Source organism: Salvelinus alpinus, chromosome 28, assembly GCF_045679555.1.
Source record: "Salvelinus alpinus chromosome 28, SLU_Salpinus.1, whole genome shotgun sequence".
NCBI classification, from domain to species: domain Eukaryota; kingdom Metazoa; phylum Chordata; class Actinopteri; order Salmoniformes; family Salmonidae; genus Salvelinus; species Salvelinus alpinus.
In genome coordinates, this window is record NC_092113.1 from 31,587,335 (window position 1) to 31,607,851 (window position 20,517).

The window sequence follows — 20,517 nt, forward strand, 5'->3', positions numbered from 1 at the left end:
TTGAGTTAGCAGCGGCCGCTGTAAACGTGGGCTAGGAAAGGACGGACGACGTGTCCAGTCTAATACACAATGACGATACTACAACGTTTCCAATTTACCACCAGTGACATTCTTCCGAGGACAGGAAGTACTCTGTTGGCCAACACGGCCAGCATCTACGACCAACCTACCGAAGCGCAGCTCAGAGTAAATATATTATTGCATTTCCCTTCTCCAAATGGGTGGTAATTTAGAATGCATAAGATACTGTATTTACGATAGCATAGCTTATCCCTTTGTTCCTCAGTCTTCCCGCTCTTTCACTCAAACCCAACCACCTTTCCTTTGTGTAACCAGCCGTTATGTCGGCTCCGTCCACCAGGGACGTTTTCTGTATGACATAATTTGCATTCTGTGTATATGTAATTCTGTGTGATTAGTTAGGTATTTAGTAAATAAATAATTAAACCCAATTTTGTATTGCTGATTCAACTTGTTAGCCAGGGTTCGTGAAGATAACCAAGAATTTACAACTTTCAGATGAGATTAATATTCACTGCTATTGATGTAAAATATTACTTGGTCTTTAAGAGTTTATTCGGAAGATAACAGCTCTATAAACACTATTTCGTGGTGCCCCGACTTTCTAGTTAATTACATTTACATGATTAGCTCAATCAGGTAATATTAATTACAGAGAAAGGATTTGATAGAATAGCATGTCATATCACTTAATCCGGCATAGCCAATGACACGACACTCCCCAATTGTTTTGTTGTTGATGCATGCATGCAAAGCTAAACAACACATAAATTGCACTATAACAGTGACAAATGGTGCCCACAAACTGTTAGAGCCTGCATAAAGCTGTCCCAACAGCAGAGCCTTCTTTTCACCACCATGGTGTTAATCCTTTCCACCACTACACCTGACTATCAGCGGAGCGTTGTCTGGCAGCGAAACAGTTCATTCAGCCTCATTTACTGCCTTTAAAAAAACATAGCAGATATCAAATCAAACTTTATTTGTCACATTCGCTGAACACATGGCTGACTTGCTTAAACAAATGTGGTTTCTACTGACAATTGAGATGTACAAACTATGGCATAAGGGACCGATGAGCGGATAAGAGGCAATCCGTAATTATGATTAAGACAGTAATGAGCAAGTTAAGATGGACGTAGTCAATATAACTATTTGTTCAGCATTTTTTAAATGTACAGCAACAGAATTCAGAACATGGGCTGTTCTTACTGTATTCTCCCTGTACACCAAGTCAGAATCGTAGGATAAATAAAGGGGGCATATAAGCAGACAATGAAAGTTCTTACAATATTCGATGATGACATTTCTCTAAAACAGTCTTTAAGCTACAGTTGAAGTCGGAAGTTTACATACATATTTACTTAGCCAAATACATTTAAACTCAGTTTTTCATAATTCCTGACATTTAATAAAAATGTCTGTTTTAGGTCAGTTAGGATCACCACTTTATTTTAAGAATGTGAAATGTCAGAATAATAGTAGAGAGAATTATTTATTTCAGATTTTATTTATTTCATAACATTCCCAGTAGGTCAGAAGTTTACGTACACTCAATTAGTATTTGGTAGCATTGCCTTTAAATTGTTTAACTTATGTCAAACGTTTCGGGTAGCCTTCCACAAGCCTCCCACAATAAGTTGGGTGAATTTTGGGCCCATTTATCCTGACAGAGCTGGTATAACTGAGTCAGGTTTGTATGCCTCCTTGCTCGCACACTCCTTTTCAGTTCTGCCCACAGATTTTCCATAGTATTGAGGTCAGGGCTTTGTGATGGCCACTCCAATACCTTGACTTTGTTGTCCTTAAGCCATTTTGCCACAACTTTGGAAGTATGCTTGGGGTCATTGTCCATTTGGAAGACCCATTTGCGACCAAGCTTTAACTTCCTGACTGATGTCTTGAGATGTTGCTTCAATATATCCACATAATTTTTCTCCCTCATGATGCCATCTATTTTGTGAAGTGCACCAGTCCTTCTTGCAGCAAAGCACCCCCACAACATGACGCTGCCACCCCCATGCTTCACGGTTGGGATGGTGTTCTTCGGCTTGCAAGCCTCCCCCTTTTTCCTCCAAACATAACGATGGTCATTATGGCCAAACAGTTCTATTTCTGTTTCATCAGACCAGAGGACATTTCTCCAAAAAGTATGATTTTACTTTTTTAAAATTATTACTTTCTTAGCTACAGTTCACTTTCTTAGCTACAGACCTCAACCATTTTATAACAAGCATGTCCAGAGATACAACCTCTCTTATCATCACTCAGTGCCTGGGCTTACCTCCACTGTACCCGCACCCCACCATACCCCTGTCTGCACGTTTTGCCCTGAATCTATTCTACCACGCCCAGAAATTTGTCCCCAACGCTCTAGGCGACCAGTTTTGATAGCCTTTAACCGTACCCTCATCCTACTCCTCCTCTGTTCCTCGGGTGATGTGGAGGTAAACCCAGGCCCTGCGGGTCCCCAGGCACCCTCATTTGTTGACTTCTGTGAACGAAAAAGCCTTGGTTTCATGCATGTTAACATCAGAAGCCTCCTCCCTAAGTTTATTTTACTCTCTGCCAACCCTGATGTCCTTGCCGTGTCTGAATCCTGGCTTAGGAAGGCCACCAAATATTCTGAGATTTCCATACCCAACTACAACATTTTCTGTCAAGATAGAACTGCCAAAGGGGGAGGAGTTGCAATCTACTGCAGAGATAGCCTGCAAAGTTCTGTCATACTTTCCAGGTCTATATCCAAACAGTTTGAACTTCTAATTTTAAAAATGTATCTCTCCAGAAATAAGTCTCTCCCTGTTGCCTCCTGCTATTGAACTCCCTCTGCGCCCAGCTGTGCCCTGGACACCATTTGTGAATTGATCGCCCCCCATCTAGCTTCAGAGTTCGTTCTGCTAGGTGACCTAAACTGGGATATGCTTAACACCTCGGCAGTCCTACAATCTAAGATAGATGCCCTCAATCTCACACAAATCATCAAGGAACCCACCAGGTACAACCCTAATTCCGTAAACATGGGTACCCTCATAGACATTATCCTGACCAACTTGCCCTCCAAATACACCTCCGCTGTTTTCAATCAGGATCTCAACGATCACTGCCTCATTGCCTGTATCCGCTATGGGTACGCGGTCAAACGACCACCCCTCATCACTGTCAAACGCTCCCTAAAACACTTCTGCGAGCAGGCCTTTCTAATCGACCTGGCCCGGGTATCCTGGAAGGATATTGACCTCATCCCGTCAGTCGAGGATGCCTGGTCATTCTTTAAAAGTAATTTCCTCACCATCTTAGATAAGCATGCCCCGTTCAAAAAATGCAGAACTAAGAACAGATATAGCCCTTGGTTCACTCCAGACCTGACTGCCCTTGACCAGCACAAAAACATCCTGTGGCGGATTGCAATAGCATCGAATAGTCCCCGCGATATGCAACTGTTCAGGGAAGTCAGGAACCAATACACGCAGTCAGTCAGGAAAGCAAAGGCTAGCTTTTTCAAGCAGAAATGTGCATCCTGTAGCTCTAACTCCAAAAAGTTTTGGGACACTGTAAAGTCCATGGAGAACAAGAGCACCTCCTCCCAGCTGCCCACTGCATGGAGGCTAGGTAACACGGTCACCACCGATAAATCCATAATAATCGAAATTTCAATTAGCATTCTCAACGGCTGGCCATGCCGGCCAACAGCTCCCCCCCCCCGCAGCTACTCGCCCAAGCCTCCCCAGCTTCTCCTTCACCCAAATCTAGATAGCAAATGTTCTGAAAGAGCTGCAAGACCTGGACCCGTACAAATCAGCTGGGCTAGACAATCTTGACCCTCTCTTTCTAAAACTATCCGCCGCCATTGTTGCAACCCCTATTACCAGCCTGTTCAACCTCTCTTTCGTATCGTCCGAGATCCCTAAAGATTGGAAAGCTGCCGCGGTCATCCCCCTCTTCAAAGGGGGTGACACCCTAAACCCAAACTGTTACAGACCTATATACATCCTGCCCTACCTATCTAAAGTCTTAGAAAGCCAAGTTAATAAACAGATCACTGATCATTTAGAATCCCACCGTACCTTCTCCGCTGTGCAATCCGGTTTCCGAGCCGATCACGGGTGCACCTCAGCCACGCTCAAGGTACTGAACGATATCATAACCGCCATCGATAAAAGACAGTACTCTGCAGCCGTCTTCATCGACCTGGCCAAGGCTTTCGACTCTGTCAATCACCGTATTCTTAACGGCAGACTCAATAGCCTTGGTTTTTCTAATGACTGCCTCGCCTGGTTCACCAACTACTTTGCAGACAGAGTTCAGTGTATCAAATCGGAGGGCATGTTGTCCGGACCTCTGGCAGTCTCTATGGGGGTACCACAGGGTTCAATTCTCAGGCCGACTCTTTTCTCTGGTATATATCAATGATGTTCTTGCTGCGAGCGATTCCCTGATCCACCTCTACGCAGACAACACCAACCTCCAAACGAGCTTCAATGCCATACAACACTCCTTCCGTGGCCTCCAACTGCTCTTAAACGCTAGTAAAACCAAATGCATGCTTTTCAACCGTTCGCTGCCCGGACCCGCCCGCCCGACTAGCATCACCACCCTGGACGGTTCCGACCTAGAATATGTGGACAACTATAAATACCTAGGTGTCTGGTTAGACTGTAAACTCTCCTTCCAGACTCATATTAAACATATCCAATCCAAAATCAAATCTAGAATCGGCTTTCTATTTCGCAACAAAGCCTCCTTCACTCACGCCGCCAAACTTACCCTAGTAAAAGTGACTATCCTACCGATCCTCGACTTCGGCCATGTCATTTACAAAATAGCTTCCAATACTCTACTCAGCAAACTGGATGCAGTCTATCACAGTGCCATCCGTTTTGTTACCAAATCACCTTCTACCACCCACCACTGCGACCTGTATGCTCTAGTCGGCTGGCCCTCGCTACATATTCGTCACCAGACCCACTTGCTCCAGGTCATCTATAAGTCTATGCTAGGTAAAGCTTCGCCTTATCTCAGTTCACTGGTCACGATAACAACACCCACCCGTAGCACACGTTCCAGCAGGTATATCTCACTGATCATCCCCAAAGCCAACACCTCATTTGGCCACCTTTCCTTCCAGTTCTCTGCTGCCAGTGACTGGAACGAATTGCAAAAATCGCTGAAGTTGGAGACTTTTATTTCCCTCACCAACTTTAAACATCACCTATCTGAGCATCTAACTTATCGCTGCAGCTGTACATAGTCCATCTGTAAATAGCCCACCCAATCTACCAACCTCATCCCCCTACAGTTTTTATTTACTTTTCTGCTCTTTTGCACATCAGTATCTCTACTTGCACATCATCATCTGCTCATTGTTCACTCCAGTGTTAATCTGCTAAATTGTAATTATTCGCTCCTATGGCCTATTTATTGCCTACCTCCTCATGCCTTTTGCACAAACTGTATATAGACTTTCTTTTTTTCTACTGTGTCATTGACTTGTTTATTGTGTTATTGGCTTGTTTATTGTTTATTCCATGTGTAACTCTGTGTTGTTGCCTGTGTCACAATGCTTTGCTTTTTCTTGGCCAGGTCGCAGTTGTAAATGAGAACTTGTTCTCAACTAGCCTACCTGGTAAAATAAAGGTGAAATAAAAAATGTAAAAATATCCCCCTGGCATATTACATAATTTATGCACCAGTATACAAGACATTTTTGGACTCACCGTTGTGCTGTGCTCACTTGAAAAGGAAGGTGGCGCGGCGGTCCTTGCTTGCAAATTTTGTCATGAAACTTTGTCATCAAAGTCTGGCATTCTCTGGATGTATGGTGCTTTCAAGACAACTGAACTCAGAAAAAAACTATGTAAGTCGCTCTGGATAAGAGCGTCTGCTAAATGACTTAAATGTAAATGTAAATGTTAAATCATGACGTCAGGTCGGAGCTCTAGAAAGAGGTCTGAGTTCCTGACTTGGAATTTCAAATTGGATGACCGCTCAAAACGTATTTTCCTAGTTGGAGCTTGTTCTTTTCCAAAGTTCCCAGTTGTCTTGAACTCACTGAAATCTGAGATTTCCCAGTTCTGAGTTTCCAGTTGTTTTGAACGCAGCAGAAGTCACGCCGGATTGACAGCATGACCAATGTATTCAACCTTTTCTGGCCCATGGTGTTGCTTGTGAATGTTTATCCTTTTAAGCTAGGAAAAGTGACCCTTAAACCCAGACTGGGACCACACACCCTCTCCGCTGAATAGCAGGGGAAGCAAAATAATGATTGCTTTGCAACTCTTGCAGTTAGCCACTGATTCCTTCCAAACCCCTCATGTTGAATTTGTGATTTCCAACTTGTGTAATGTCCAATGTCCAATGAGCACTGATATACGTTTTTATCTATAATTTCTCTTCATATCACAAAGATTGAAAAGGATTTGCCAGTAGATTGTCGATGTGATTCATGAAGATGACTGCTTGTCTAGCTTGCTAGCTAAGATTTTGAAGGTATGATGTTGATCAGTGTTGATCAGTGTATGACATGATCAGTCCAATCAAAACTACAGTAGATATAGCGTGATTTTGGCGCAGCTGTCTAAGGCACTGCATCGCAGTGCTGAGGCGCCACTACTGTCTTGGATTTTACTCCATGCTGTGTCACAGTGTCTGTGACCGGGAGCCAAATGGGGCGGCGCACAATTGGCTCTGCGTGGTTAGGGAAGGGTTTGGCCGGGAAGATTTCCTTGTCTCATTGTGTTCTAGCGACTCCTTGTGGCGGGCCGGGGGCCTGCATGCTAACTTCGGTCATCAGTTAGACGGTGTTTCCCCCTACACATTGATGCTACTGGTTTTCGGGTTAAGCAAGCGGTGTGTCAAGAAGCATTGCGGCTTGGCAGGTCATGTTTTGGAGGACGCATGGCTCTCGACCTTGCAGCGATGAGACAAGATGAACGGAAAGGCACTGGAGCAACGAACCTCCATTGCTGTATCTGCCTGGCCGGTTCCCATCTCTTCACTGGGATTCTCTACCTCAAACCCTATTATGGGGGCTGAGTCACTGACTTACTGGTGCTCTTCCATGCCGTCCCTAGGAGGGGTGCGTCACTTGAGTGGGTTGAGTCACTGACGTGATCTTCCTGTCCCCCCCCCCGGGTTCGTGCCGTGGGGGAGATCTTCGTGGGCTATACTCGGCCTTGTCTCAGGATAGTAAGTTGGTGGTTGAAGTTATCCCTCTAGTGGTGTGGGGGCTGTGCTTTGGCAAAGTGGGTGGGGTTATATCCTGCCTGTTTGGCCCTGTCCGGGGGTATCGTCAGACGGGGCCACAGTGTCTCCCGACCCCTCCTGACTCAGCCTCCAGTATTTATGCTGCAATAGTTTATGTGTTGGGGGGGGTAGGGTCAGTCTGTTATATCTGGAGTATTTCTCCTGTCTTATCCGGTGTCCTGTGTGAATTTAAGTATCTCTCTCTTTTTCTCTATTTTTCTCTCTCTCTCTTTCTCTCTCTCTATCTTTCTCTATTTCTCTCGGAGGACCTGAGCCCTAGGACCATGCCACAGGACTACCTGGCCTGATGACTCCTTGCTGTCCCCAGTCCACCTGGTCGTGCTGCTGCTCCAGTTTCAACTCTAGAGACAGCAGGTGCTGTAGAGATACACTGAATAATCGGCTATGAAAAGCCAACTGACATTTACTCATGACATTTACTCCTTGCACCATCTACAACCACTATGATTATTATTATCTGACCCTGCTGGTCATCAATGAACATTTGAACATCTTGGCCATGTTCTGTTATAATCTCTACCTGGCACAGCCAGAAGAGGACTGGCCACCCCTCATAGCCTGGTTCCTCTCTAGGTTTCTTCCTAGGTTCCAGCCTTTCTAGGGAGTTCTTCCTAGCCACTGTGCTTCTACACCTGCATTGCTTGCTGTTTGGGGTTTTAGGCTGGGTTTCTGTACAGCACTTTGTGACATCAGCTGATGTAAGAAGGGCTTTATTAATACATTTGATTGAAGATCGTAACTACCAATTGGATTTCACAAAATGGGGGAGAATAAAGGGGGTAAAATATAAAAAATATATAACATGATTTGACATAATTTTTTCTGTGGCCAATGACCTTGAGCCTTCTTGGATGGGCACGTCTAATGTAAATCTGTGGCAGCACCCAAGGGAGTTTGAACTTTCTTGCGGTCCCTGTATATTTCGCGGTGACGTAGTGTCCCCAAGAGTGGCAGAACACTGAGCAAATCACGGCGCAACTAGAGAACATTACCAAACCCTACGCTCTGTACTTTCCGCTGGCGGCCCCACCACCACAGAAAGCACTGAGCTAGGCTGAAACACCTGCATTTTGGAGCTGCCTTACTCAAGAAAGCAAGAAAGAGGCCATGTTTGTATGCAGCTTTATTAACTCAATGCCTTGGGAAGGTAGACTGCTGATTTCACAAGTTGTTGCACCCATCCGTAATCAGATTAACAAATACAGTATGAATCTAAGTTCACTCATGAGGATGTGTAGGTAATAGTGAGTTTATAAGGCTACAGTATGGAAACAAACTAAGATAAAGAAGACAGAAATAATTTCCTGAGTCCCAAGACTCTGCACAGCCTAATGGGAAATAATCACAACAGGTGTGTTCTCTTTTATTCATGTCTTACTTTTAACTGGATTGGTGGATGTCACTCCCCAAATTACTCCCTGTGTCACCAGACAAGTTAAACTTCTTTCTCACACTCAGGTATCTTCTGAAATCTTGTACACATGGTCTACAAAGGTCAACCTAAATCGTGCATGTAAAATACATTTGAATCTCCATTTCATTGTGTGCCTTACATAAGTGAGCCCTCCTTTACTGTTCTAGGAAAACCAGATAGGTCACTAGTGCCTTTGGGGAGGTGGGATCACAGGTTTCAGTAGGGTAGGAGGGGTCTAGTACTACTGCTGTTATGTCAGAGATTAGAGCATTTATAAAGCCAGGAATCACAATGCTTTTGTGAGTTTGTTCTGACCTGCAGTGTAGGAGAAGAAAAGGGATGTTCCATATTTAAGGTGGAAAGGAAGCGTGCACACTTAGGACATGAGGACAGGGACAGCTCTTGCAGTGTTGGTGCTGGCACTTTTTTCATCTGCTACAGCAAGTAAGTACAGCCACTCTGGATATCATTATGTATACCAGATAATCCAGGAATATATACATGATATGTTTTCAAGAAAGTAATTTTTAAATTTACAAAAGGGATTTATTCCTCATTTAAGGCTGTGGCTCACCAGGATTTCCCAATGTGGGGGCCTTAAGGATAACAATGGTCCAGTGAGAGGGCCTCAAGGAAAAATAATGGTTCGGTGAGAAGGCCTCAAGGGGAAAAAATGGTTCGGTGATGGGGACTCAAGGAAAAAAAATTGTCCGGTGAGGGGGCCTCAAGGAATTTCTAACACACCTGCCCATTTTCTTTTCTTGAGGCCCCCTCACAAGACTATTTTTTTCCCCTTAAGGCCCCCTCACCGGACATTTTTTTCCCCCTTGAGGGCCCTCACCGAACCATTTTTCCCCCCCTTGAGGCCCCCATTATTAGCCAGATAATGATCATATTGCACAAAAAAATTATCAAGTTAGACATGCCCACTGGGCTAAAAATGGACCAGCACATCTGGCATTTCAGGCAACACTTGTTTTATTCAAACCTTTCAGTGTATTGAGGAACACTGCATTTGGTCTTGTCTTAGATGCTTTATGAAAGAGGCTCCACAGTGCAACACTATGTGCCCTTTGCATGACCAAGGGTCAGTTTCCCAGACACAGATTAAGCCTAGTCCTGGACCAAAACCCTTTCAATGGAGATTGTCCGTTTTGATAGCCAAATGCTTTGCAAACATTGCACAAATCTGAATTAAACCTGTTGACATCCTTGATTTTATGGGGAAGCATCATTGCAGTCATAGGGCCTCTAGGAAGATCCAATGCAGTAATGCATGCTATCTTCAACATAGGTCAAGTAGCATGAGCTTTAAATTAATTGTTAAAAATCAAGAGTGTCATTTGTCACCAATCAGCAGTTTACATTAATTCCAAACAATATAGAGAGTATCTGTCAGCGGCTGTTAATTCTTAATTTAACAGTAAACTTGTACCGTTGGTGGGATCATTGCACAATACAGTAGCCTATTGTAACAATCATACTCTTGATAAGCACCTTGCGGTCTCCCCCAATTGGGATATCCGTATTGTGATTTTGGCTAGGGTGCCATTTATGGATGACCGGCGTTCAATCCCAACTCAGGATTAAAAAGCAAACATACTACTACTGCATATGAAAATAATCAGTGTTTATCAGTGCCCTCCTTTAAGGTTGCAACTGAAAGTGTGGTCAGCTCCTTCCTTTTCAACTCTAATGAATGCATGCTCTGCTTTTATGTAATTTCTATGATTATATTCCAGAGCCCAAAAGTCGCTTCACACGATATCCATCATGGAATACGAAAATGTATCCAGTCTGGAAAGATGAAGATCCTCGGTACAAAGACTCTTGGAAAGGTATGCACAATTATCCTCTGTCTCAACACAATGTGTGTACACTGATGGTGACAGGAATATCTCTGTGAAATTTGTGGACATTTGTGGATTACCTCTGCTGCTCATACAGTAAAGGGGTTTAAAGGCCCAATGCAGTCCAACATTTGATTTTCCTGTGTTTTATATATATTTCCACACTATGAGGTTGGAAAAACACTGAAATGTGTGGACATTTTTGGATGACCTCTGCTCACTTTATGTAAAGTAAGTCAAGTAATCTCTGTGAAATAGTATACTAATGATATTGACTTCAAAGTGTACATTCTTCCCAACAGGTGGCAAGGTGAAGTTCATTGTGGGTAATGATGCACCGACCCTGACTGGAGCCAATGTGACCTTTACCATCGAGCTGCAGTTCCCACACAACCAGAAGGTCACGCCCGATGGAGAGGTGGTGTGGGCTGAGAACTGCTCCGTCAATGGTAAGTCCTCCTCCAGGACTGACTGGGTTTTGGTAACCTCATCCCATGTCTGGTGAACAAGATCAGGGTTCTGGTAACCTCAGTCCCAAGCTTTTGGCCATATGAGGGTCTTTTGTCACTCATACACCTGGAACCAAATATTGCACGAATGCTGGTTTCTAGCCAGCTATTGTTAAAACCTCTCTGGGATAGGTGCTTGCGTCCCACTTGGCCAATAGCCAGGGAAAATGTAGAGCGCCAAATTCCAAAAAATTATATAAAATCAAACTTTCATTAAATCACACATGTAAGATACCAAATTAAAGCTACACTCGTTGTGAATCCAGCCAACATGACAGATTTCAAAAAGGCTTTTCGGCGAAAGCATAAGATGCTATTATCTGATGATAGCACAACAGTAAACAAAGTGTGTAGCATATTTCAACCCTGCAGGCGCAACACAAAACGCAGAAATAAAATATAAATCATGCCTTACCTTTGACGAGATTATTTTGTTGGCATTCCAATATGTCCCATAAACATCACAAATGGTCCTTTTGTTCGGTTAATTCCGTTCATATATATCCAAATTGTCCATTTATTTGGCGCGTTTGATCCAGAAAAAAACAGCTTCCAATTTGCACAACGTCACTACAAAATATCTCAAAAATTACCTCTAAACTTTGCTAAAACATTTCAAACTACTTTTGTAATACAACTGTAGGTATTTTTAAACGTTAATAATCGATCAAATTGAAGACGGATCTATCTGTTTCCAATACAGGAGGGCAACAAACAAACGCTACTTTTTTAGTCTTGCGCAACTCTCAAACAGTACACATGACGTTACACTGATTCCAGATGGCCGTACTTCTTCATTGCACAAAGGAATAACCTCAACCTATTTCCAAAGACTGGTGACATCCAGCTGGTAGGAACTGAAAACAGGGTGATTAGAAATCTAGTATCCCAATGAAAACTCATTGAACAGACAGTGACCTACATTTTTTTTAAATTAATGGTTAGTCCTCGGGGTTTTGCCTGCTACATAAGTTCTATTACACTCACAGACATGATTCAAACAGTTTTAGAAACTTCAGAGTGTTTTCTATCAAAATCCACTAATAATATGCATATCTTATATTCTGGGGATGAGTAGAAGGAAGTTGAAATTGGGCACGCTATTTATCCAAAAGTGAAAATGCTGCCCCCTATCCTAGAGAAGTCTGTCACGAGAGAGACTACAGTATTTGTATTGTTTTTTTTCTCCATTTGGAGACTACAGTGCCATGTTACTGTCTGCAAACATTACATTTTGAGGTTAAATACCACATTCTCTTTTTTTCTACATACACTACATGACCAAAAGTATGTGGACACCTGCTCTTCAAATCTCATTCCAAAATCATGGCATTAATATGGAGTTGTTCCCCCCTTTGCTGCTGTAACAGCCTCAACTCTTCTGGGAAAACTTTCCACTAGATGTTGGAACATTGCTGTGGGGACTTGCTTCCATTCAGCCAGAAGAGCATTAGGGAGGTCGGTCACTGATGTTGAGCGATTAGGCCTGGCTCACAGTCGGCGTTCCAATTCATCCCAAAGGTGTTCGATGGGGTTGAGGTCAGGGCTCTGTGCAGGCCAGTCAAGTTCTTCCACACCGATCTCGACAAACCATTTCTGTATGGACCTCGCTTTGTGCACGGGGGCATTGTCATGCTGAAACAGGAAAGGCCCTTCCCCAAACTGTTCCCACAAAGTTGGAAGCACAATATTGTACAGAATGCCATTGTATGCTGTAACGTTAGGATTTCCCTTCACTGGAACTAAGGGGGCTAGCTCGAACCATGAAAAACAGCCCCAGACCATTACTCCTCCTACATCAAACTCTACAATTGGCACTGTGCATTCGGGCAGGTAGCGTTCACCTGGTATCCGCCAAACTCAGATTCGTCAGTTGGACTGCCAGATGGTGAAGCATGATTCATCACTCCAGAGAACGCGTTTCAACTGCTTCAGAGTTCAATGGTGGCGAGCTTTACAAGACTCCAGCCGACGCTTGGCCTTGCGCATGGTGATCTTAAGCTTGTGTGCGGCTGCTTGGCCATGGAAGCCCATTTCATGAAGCTCCAGACAAATAACTATTGTGCTGACGTTGCTTCCAGAGGCAGTTTGAAACTCGGTATTGAGTATTGCAACCGAGGACAGACGATTTTTACGCCCTTCAGCACTCTGCGGTCCTGTCCTGTGAGCTTGCATGGCGTACCACTTCGCGGCTGAGCCGTTGTTTCTCCTAGACATTTCCACTTCACAATAACAGCACTTACAGTTGACCGGGGCAGATCTAGCAGGGCAGAAATTTGACGAACTGACTTGTTGGAAAGGTGGCATCCTATGACTGTGCCATGTTGAAAGTCACAGAGCTTTTCAGGACAGGCCATTCTACTGCCAATGTTTGTCTATGGAGATTGTGTGGATGTGTGCTCGATTTTATACACCTGTCAGCAACGGGTGTGGCTGAAATAGCCGAATACACTAATTTGAAGGAGTGTCCACATACTTTTGTATATATAGTGTAATTCATAATACATACTCCTCTGTCTAAAGACAAAGCAGAAACCAACACTCGCCCTGTTTTCCTCCAGGAACAAATTACCATCAGTCTGAGCCAGTGTATCCTGCACAAAACATGGACTGGAATGGTATCTTTCCTGACGGAACACCCTTCAAGAAGGGCGGTGACAAGCCCCCTGCATATGTGTTTGTATGGAAGACATGGGGTAAAGTGCAGCTGCGACCCCTCTCACCTATTAGGGCCTACGTAATTCATGTTTTACTTAATGTCTGCTAAAGATGTTATAAACCTGTAATAACACTGTTATAAGCATGTAATAAGCCATTTTCTTTGCTTTACAGGTCAGTACTGGCAAGTGTCTGATGGCACATCCTCCTCCCTCACCATTGGGACAGACGATGTCCCTCTGGGTTCCTACATCGTGGACATTGTAATCTACCACTACCGCAGCCATGAGAAGTTCATCCCTCTGGGATACGCCTCAACACAGTTCTCCATCACTGGTTAGTGTCATAAATGGATGAATAAATGGATGAATGAATGGATGAACGAATTAATGGATGAATGAATGAGTAGCTGACTTGAAAAATAAGATACGTGTCTGAGGGTTTTTCTCCATCTCTATATCTTTAGATCAAATCCCTTTCGCAGTCTCGATGACCCAAGTGAACGACATCAACGAGGCAGACCTGAGCTTCGTCCAGAACAGAGCCATAGCCTTCACCATCAGCCTCCACGACCCCAGCGAGTACCTGAGTGACGCCGACATCACCTACAACTGGGACTTTGGTGACAGCAGCGGGGCGCTCATCTCCAGAGAGCTGACTGTCACCCACACCTATATAGTGGCTGGTGGCTTCAAGCCCCAGGTGGTTGTACAGGCCGTTATCTCTGATAAAGCATGTGCCACACCAGCTGGAGTCAAGCCCACTGGTAATGCTGTCACCATCGGGCCTGCAAACCCGGCCGGCACAACAGGTCATTCTCATCTTGAAGCGCCTTAGTCCAGAAGTGAATTTCTAAAGTCTTAACTTGGATTTTTTGCATCCTTAGTGTCTTCAGAAGAGAGGATGTGGGGAATCATGGAAAATACTTTTGAGATTCACTCAATATGTAGGCTATGCCAGGATTGACAAAGCAAATAGAACATTTAATCGTCCTGTTTCTACCTCCAGTGAGAGCTCCTGCTGCTGATGCGTCAGCTGCTCCAGTGATGGTGGCCACACAGGAAGCTACAATAAATGTAGGCCCATCAGCTCCCTCTGAGACTGACACAGAGGACATCACTGAGGAGGGAGCCTCCACCGCTCGGGACACGAAGATACCTTCTCAAGTTAATCCTGACACTCCAACTGGCCCTGCTGCTGAGGAATTAGAGCCAGCAGGTGCTGTATGTTCTAAACAAATTAACTGTTCATCTAATGTGCTTTAGATTGTTGGATTTTCAATTTAGTAACTGGAATCCATTGTTGTTTCTCCTGATACAGGACAGACTGCTACAGGCCAAGCTCCCGTGGGGATAGTTGTTAAGCATGAAGCCAATGACAAAAAGGATGATGACTGTGTGATCTATCGCTATGGGTCCTTCTGCACTGGCATTGACATCGTTGGTAAGTCCACTGTCTCTAAATAAATCAAATCAAATTTTATTTGTCACATGCGCCGAATACAACAGACCTTACAGTGAAACGCTTACTTACAAGCCCTTAACCAACAATGCAGTTTTAAGAAAATACCTTAAAAAAAAGGCAAGTGATAAGAATAAGAAATAATTAAAGAGTAACATGTAACATGTAAATCTCTATCCTATTATTGTATTTGATTTACATTCAGGATTATTTTACGGACCGTCTTTCTGTCTTTGTCTTCAGAGGGCATTGAGAGTTTGAAGATAGTGCAAGTGGACAATGCTGTGATCAAGATGGATGAATCTGAGGTTGAACGAAACGTAGTGGATCTAACTGTCACCTGCCAAGGGAGGTGAGTATTCCTTCTCCAGACCCAATTAAGGGAGACTGTCTCAGACAATCCCACCATTTATTATTTCCCTAAGCAGACAAATCCACTAGGTATGTAGACCTATATTCCACCACTTAGGCACTAGGATCAGTTTCATTGCCCCAGATCACAGGATGCTGCTGAGGGGAAGATGGCTCATAATAATGGCTAGATTGGAATAAATGGAATGGTATCAAACACATGGAAACCTCGTGCTTAACGTGTTTTATACCATTCCATTCACTCCGTTCCAGCCATTACTATGAGCCCGTCCTCCCCGATTAAGGTGAAACCAGCCGCCTTTGCCTCAGATTAATCCTAATCCTGGATTTAAAATCATTCTTGCATTTTAGTCCAGGATTAGTCTGGGTCAGGGAATTCAGATTCAGAAAACTGTAATGTCCTCAGAGAGGCAATTCATCTTGCAGCAGTCAGAAAACATATCACATCTAAAAATAAATAGCAAAGGAATCCGGTCCTTAGAGTTTCACTGAGTGTTTCTGACCCTGTGTCTGTTCTCCATCCAGCCTTCCCACAGAGGTGTGCACGGTTGTGTCCGATGCAGACTGTTTTATGCCCATCCACACCATGTGTAACACAGTGGCCCCCTCTTCTGAGTGCCAGCTGGTACTGCGTCACTTTTTCAATGACTCCGGCATCTTCTGTATCAACGTGTCAATGACCAACGATGTCAGTCTGGCAGTCACCAGCACCAAATTTAGTGTGACCGTGGGTATGTACTGTAAGATGTCTGCTCTGCACATCTGCCTCTCCACGTCTTGAACCTGGGTCCCTGGGACAATCAGTCCAACACCTATTGTTATTGGTAATAATATAATTAATATATTGTAATATGATGTTATATTAAGTTGTTTTACACAAATTATTGTCTGGGTTTTTTGGTGGCAGGTTCCAGTCTGTCCTCAGCGGGCACTGTAGCCATGGCGATGGTGGTCCTGATCGTTGCCCTGGTCGCAGGAACCATGGCCTACACTTACAAGTGAGTCACAAATCAACATTGGTCTACTCTAGTCACAGCTCTCTGAAGAGTTCCATATCACCACAAGGTATAACCTTTTCAGCTTGCTTGAGACATGACCCCTATGGTGTCTGTCTACACTGTATAGCCATGTCTCAGGGCAACTGTATGCAGCATATTGTACCATTGATAACACTTTTCTCATGACCTTTTTATCCTTTATTTTACCAGAAGAGTCACATTGAGATTTACATATTTTTGTAAGTGAGCCTTGCAAAAAATGAATGTAATTAATAATTTTCCTTTTGTTCCACAGGCGGTTCAAAGCCTACCTTCCTCTGAAGGAGGAGTCTGTGGTTGGCTCCACCTCCCAGAGCGCTGAGAGCAGTCCTGGTTGGAGCTCTGGGTCTCTACTGTTCTGGAACCTTCTGAGTTGATGGGGCCTTATAGAGAACAGCCCACTTCTCGATGACAGGCTGGTGCGAATGGAAAACAACCCATTCAACTGCCAAATACACAACAGCATAGAAACATCTTATTTTCATCTGTCATCTGAAATGTTTTTCTTTTTCTTTTATCGTTTTTTAAATATATTTATTTTTAACTGAAAGTTCATTAATGGATATAATTTGGCTTATTTCCATCAAACTTAAATGTGCATCCTCAAATGTTTATACTGGAAGTTTTATCAGTGAATAGTATTGTAAACTACTGTGAAGTCAGACATTTTTATGTCTTTTCCCCATTAAAATCCCCCAAAACTGTACTAATGTCTTTCTTTTTGTCAAGATAAGGTGGTGAATAAGGTCCAAGAGAACAAATAGCTAATTGATTCAATGTTTTATTAGGTGTCATAATAAGATCATGCAACAGTAACAGTGTTTGACAATGGCTTGCCTGCAGGGGCATTTCAATACTCTTCTCCCTCCTCCTCTCCCTCACCCTCAATGGAGTCAACCCCTACCTCTTCATAATCCTTCTCCAGGGCTGCCATGTCCTCTCTGGCCTCAGAGAACTCTCCCTCCTCCATGCCCTCACCCACATACCAGTGCACAAAGGCACGTTTGGCGTACATCAGGTCAAACTTGTGGTCAAGCCGAGCCCAGGCCTCTGCCACAGCAGTGGTGTTGCTCAGCATGCACACAGCCCTCTGGACTTTGGCCAGGTCTCCACCAGGGACTACAGTGGGAGGCTGATAGTTGATGCCAATCTTGAAACCAGTTGGACACCAGTCAACAAACTGAATGGAACGTTTGGTCTTGATGGTGGCAATGGCAGCATTGACATCTTTGGGTACCACGTCACCACGGAACAGAAGGCAGCAAGACATGTACTTGCCGTGGCGAGGGTCACATTTCACCATCTGGTTGGCCGGCTCAAAGCAGGCGTTGGTGATCTCAGAGACAGAGAGCTGCTCATGGTAAGCCTTCTCTGCAGAAGTAACTGGGGCGTAGGTGGCCAGAGGGAAATGGATACGGGGGTAGGGCACCAAGTTGGTCTGGAACTCTGTCAGATCAACATTGAGGGCACCATCAAATCGAAGGGAAGCAGTGATGGAGGAAACGATCTGGCTAATGAGCCTGTTGAGGTTGGTGTAGGTAGGACGCTCAATGTCGAGGTTCCTACGGCAGATGTCATAGATAGCCTCATTATCCACCATGAAGGCACAGTCAGAGTGCTCTAGGGTGGTGTGGGTGGTCAGGATGGAGTTGTAGGGCTCCACCACAGCTGTGGACACCTGGGGAGCTGGGTAGATGGAGAACTCCAGCTTGGACTTCTTGCCGTAGTCAACTGACAGGCGCTCCATCAGCAGGGAGGTGAAACCAGAGCCGGTGCCACCTCCAAAGCTGTGGAAAACCAGGAAGCCCTGAAGGCCTGTGCACTGGTCAGCCTGAGGAGAAAGAGGAACACATCAATAAATGGGCAGAAAAAGATGTCCACATTATGATCAGATAGTTGATAAAATATTTAATTCAGTCATTCTGAAATTCCCACCAGTTTGCGGATCCTGTCCAGCACCAGGTCGATGATCTCTTTGCCAATAGTGTAGTGTCCACGAGCGTAGTTGTTGGCAGCGTCTTCTTTGCCAGTGATGAGCTGTTCAGGATGGAATAACTGGCGATAGGTCCCAGTGCGCACCTCATCTGAGGAGAGAAAATTAACAGCTCATTAAGGAGCTCAATAGCAAGAAAGCAAAGGAAAACCTTTTTCAATTAAACGAGAAACAGAAATCTTACCAACAACTGTGGGTTCCAGGTCCACAAACACAGCCCTGGGGACATGCTTTCCAGCCCCAGTCTCACTGAAAAAGGTATTGAAGGAGTCATCTCCTCCGCCGATGGTTTTGTCGCTGGGCATCTGCCCGTCCGGCTGGATCCCATGCTCCAGGCAGTAGAGCTCCCAGCAGGCATTGCCAATCTGGACTCCAGCCTGACCTACATGGACAGAGATACACTCACGCTGGAAAATAAATGGAAAAACATGTAATGTAAAAGAATTACAATACATTTGACAAAAATTTACAATTGGCTAAAACACCACCTAGTGGAAGAATGGGTAGGCTACATGTAAACTAGAGAACAGTTACAATGGATAAACTAGAGAACAGTTACAATGGATAAACTAGAGAACAGTTACAATGGAGACAAATCAACTGATGTGCAGAGGAATATTGCCATTTACACCTATAACCATTACTAAGCTGACAAGGAGGTCATATTACAACACTAAGGAATTAAAAGGAAGCTGGGGTGGAATAGGTTTATTTTCAGGGTTAAACTAGACAGTCTACAACTGTAGACACATGTTACAGTAGAGAGAGACATATATTCCCCTTCTGTCCCCACCTAGTCTGCCCTCTCCCACCTAGCAACACAATGGATGACCTTAAGAATAAGATCCCATTTTATTCCAATGTCCTATCCATTACCTGGATAGATAAATAAATGCTGCTGTATTTGATGAATACTGTACAATTCAACTGTGTTCAATAGCTACCAAAAAGTATGCATTCTAAATGTAGTGTTCTTTAATTCCATCCCCATTTTATGTAATAGCCTTGTGATAAACCGAAATAGCATGCAATACCTATCCCAAACGCGTTGATTCAGTCTAAGTAAATTCGTCATTTTAAAGTGGGTTAGCAACACCAAGATGTTGCAAATTCGCCCCTATTTCGAATTCATTGACCGATACAATAAAAATCGACCCATTATAGCCACTATACGGTCGTGTAGTGATTGTCTCATCATTTGAGAAATTCTCAACAGAAAACATCAAACACGTACTTATTTCAGGCTTATTATTGCTGAAAAACTACATGACTTACCATTTTTTCTGAGGAGGATCGAACAATAAGGGATAATACAAAGAAATAGCCTACGCAGAGAGATCTCTATTTGTGTCTGAATTAATGGGTGTACTGTATGCTCAGCCCGTCAGCGCCGACGCAACAACTGCTGATGGAGAGGGGCGGCGCTCCCAGATTTATGCACAGCCAGTGCACACTATGTAATGCGCCTGTATGAGGCTGACATTTACGTTTTTAAATCGCTTTGCGATTGAACAAAAAAAAGAAATGTTATGTAGGGAGAAGACATATTTTCTCCAATTGAGGGAATGCATGGGAAGGTAGTGGATTTACCCTAAAGGATGTCCTCTGTCACCCCGTTTAAAGAGATAGTTCACCCCAATTAAAAAAGCATCTTATCACGGATACCACTGAAAGTGAGCAATCCAATGTTTAGATGTAGGGACAGCTTTATCATTATAATTGATGACAAATCAATGGGAGTGACCGTGGAAGCCATGCCAGAATGCTAAAAAAAAAACTGGCAATGTCACCATACCTAAAACAAATACCCACATTTTTAAGTATGGTTATATATAAATTTGCATCCAAAGTCATTTTGTGGAACAGTACCGGATAAATCACGTAGAATGGCAGAATTAGGAGCCAATCCTTCTCACTATCCTCCTCCTATCTCTCC

The 20,517-nt window shown here is 43.9% G+C and overlaps 2 protein-coding genes across 4 annotated transcripts; one reads left to right on the forward strand and one right to left on the reverse strand.

Moving 5' to 3' along the window:
* The first annotated feature begins 4,851 nt into the window (after positions 1–4,851).
* On the forward strand, positions 4,852–17,294 carry LOC139557677 (melanocyte protein PMEL-like). 3 transcript variants are annotated; one of them, XM_071372767.1, is made up of 12 exons: positions 4,852–7,641; positions 10,444–10,539; positions 10,854–11,000; positions 13,622–13,756; positions 13,893–14,054; positions 14,185–14,529; positions 14,727–14,936; positions 15,039–15,161; positions 15,423–15,531; positions 16,077–16,282; positions 16,459–16,549; positions 16,845–17,294. In XM_071372767.1, the coding sequence occupies exons 2-12, from the start codon at positions 10,488–10,490 to the stop codon at positions 16,963–16,965; spliced, it is 1,701 nt and encodes a 566-aa protein (XP_071228868.1). In that variant the 5' UTR covers positions 4,852–7,641; positions 10,444–10,487; the 3' UTR covers positions 16,966–17,294. The 3 variants fall into 3 exon arrangements, 2 of the variants coding, with proteins under 2 accessions (XP_071228868.1, XP_071228867.1); XR_011671447.1 differs by lacking the exon at positions 4,852–7,641 and adding an exon at positions 7,658–9,145 and having other exon boundaries at positions 16,077–16,375; positions 16,845–16,870; XM_071372766.1 differs by lacking the exon at positions 4,852–7,641 and adding an exon at positions 7,663–9,145.
* Positions 17,295–17,351: 57 nt separating this feature from the next.
* LOC139557680 (tubulin alpha chain) lies at positions 17,352–20,004 on the reverse strand. Its single transcript, XM_071372769.1, has 4 exons — positions 19,857–20,004; positions 18,766–18,988; positions 18,524–18,672; positions 17,352–18,419 (listed from the first exon to the last, which is right to left on the reverse strand). The coding sequence occupies exons 1-4, from the start codon at positions 19,857–19,859 to the stop codon at positions 17,439–17,441; spliced, it is 1,356 nt and encodes a 451-aa protein (XP_071228870.1). The 5' UTR covers positions 19,860–20,004; the 3' UTR covers positions 17,352–17,438.
* Between the last annotated feature and the right edge of the window lie 513 nt (positions 20,005–20,517).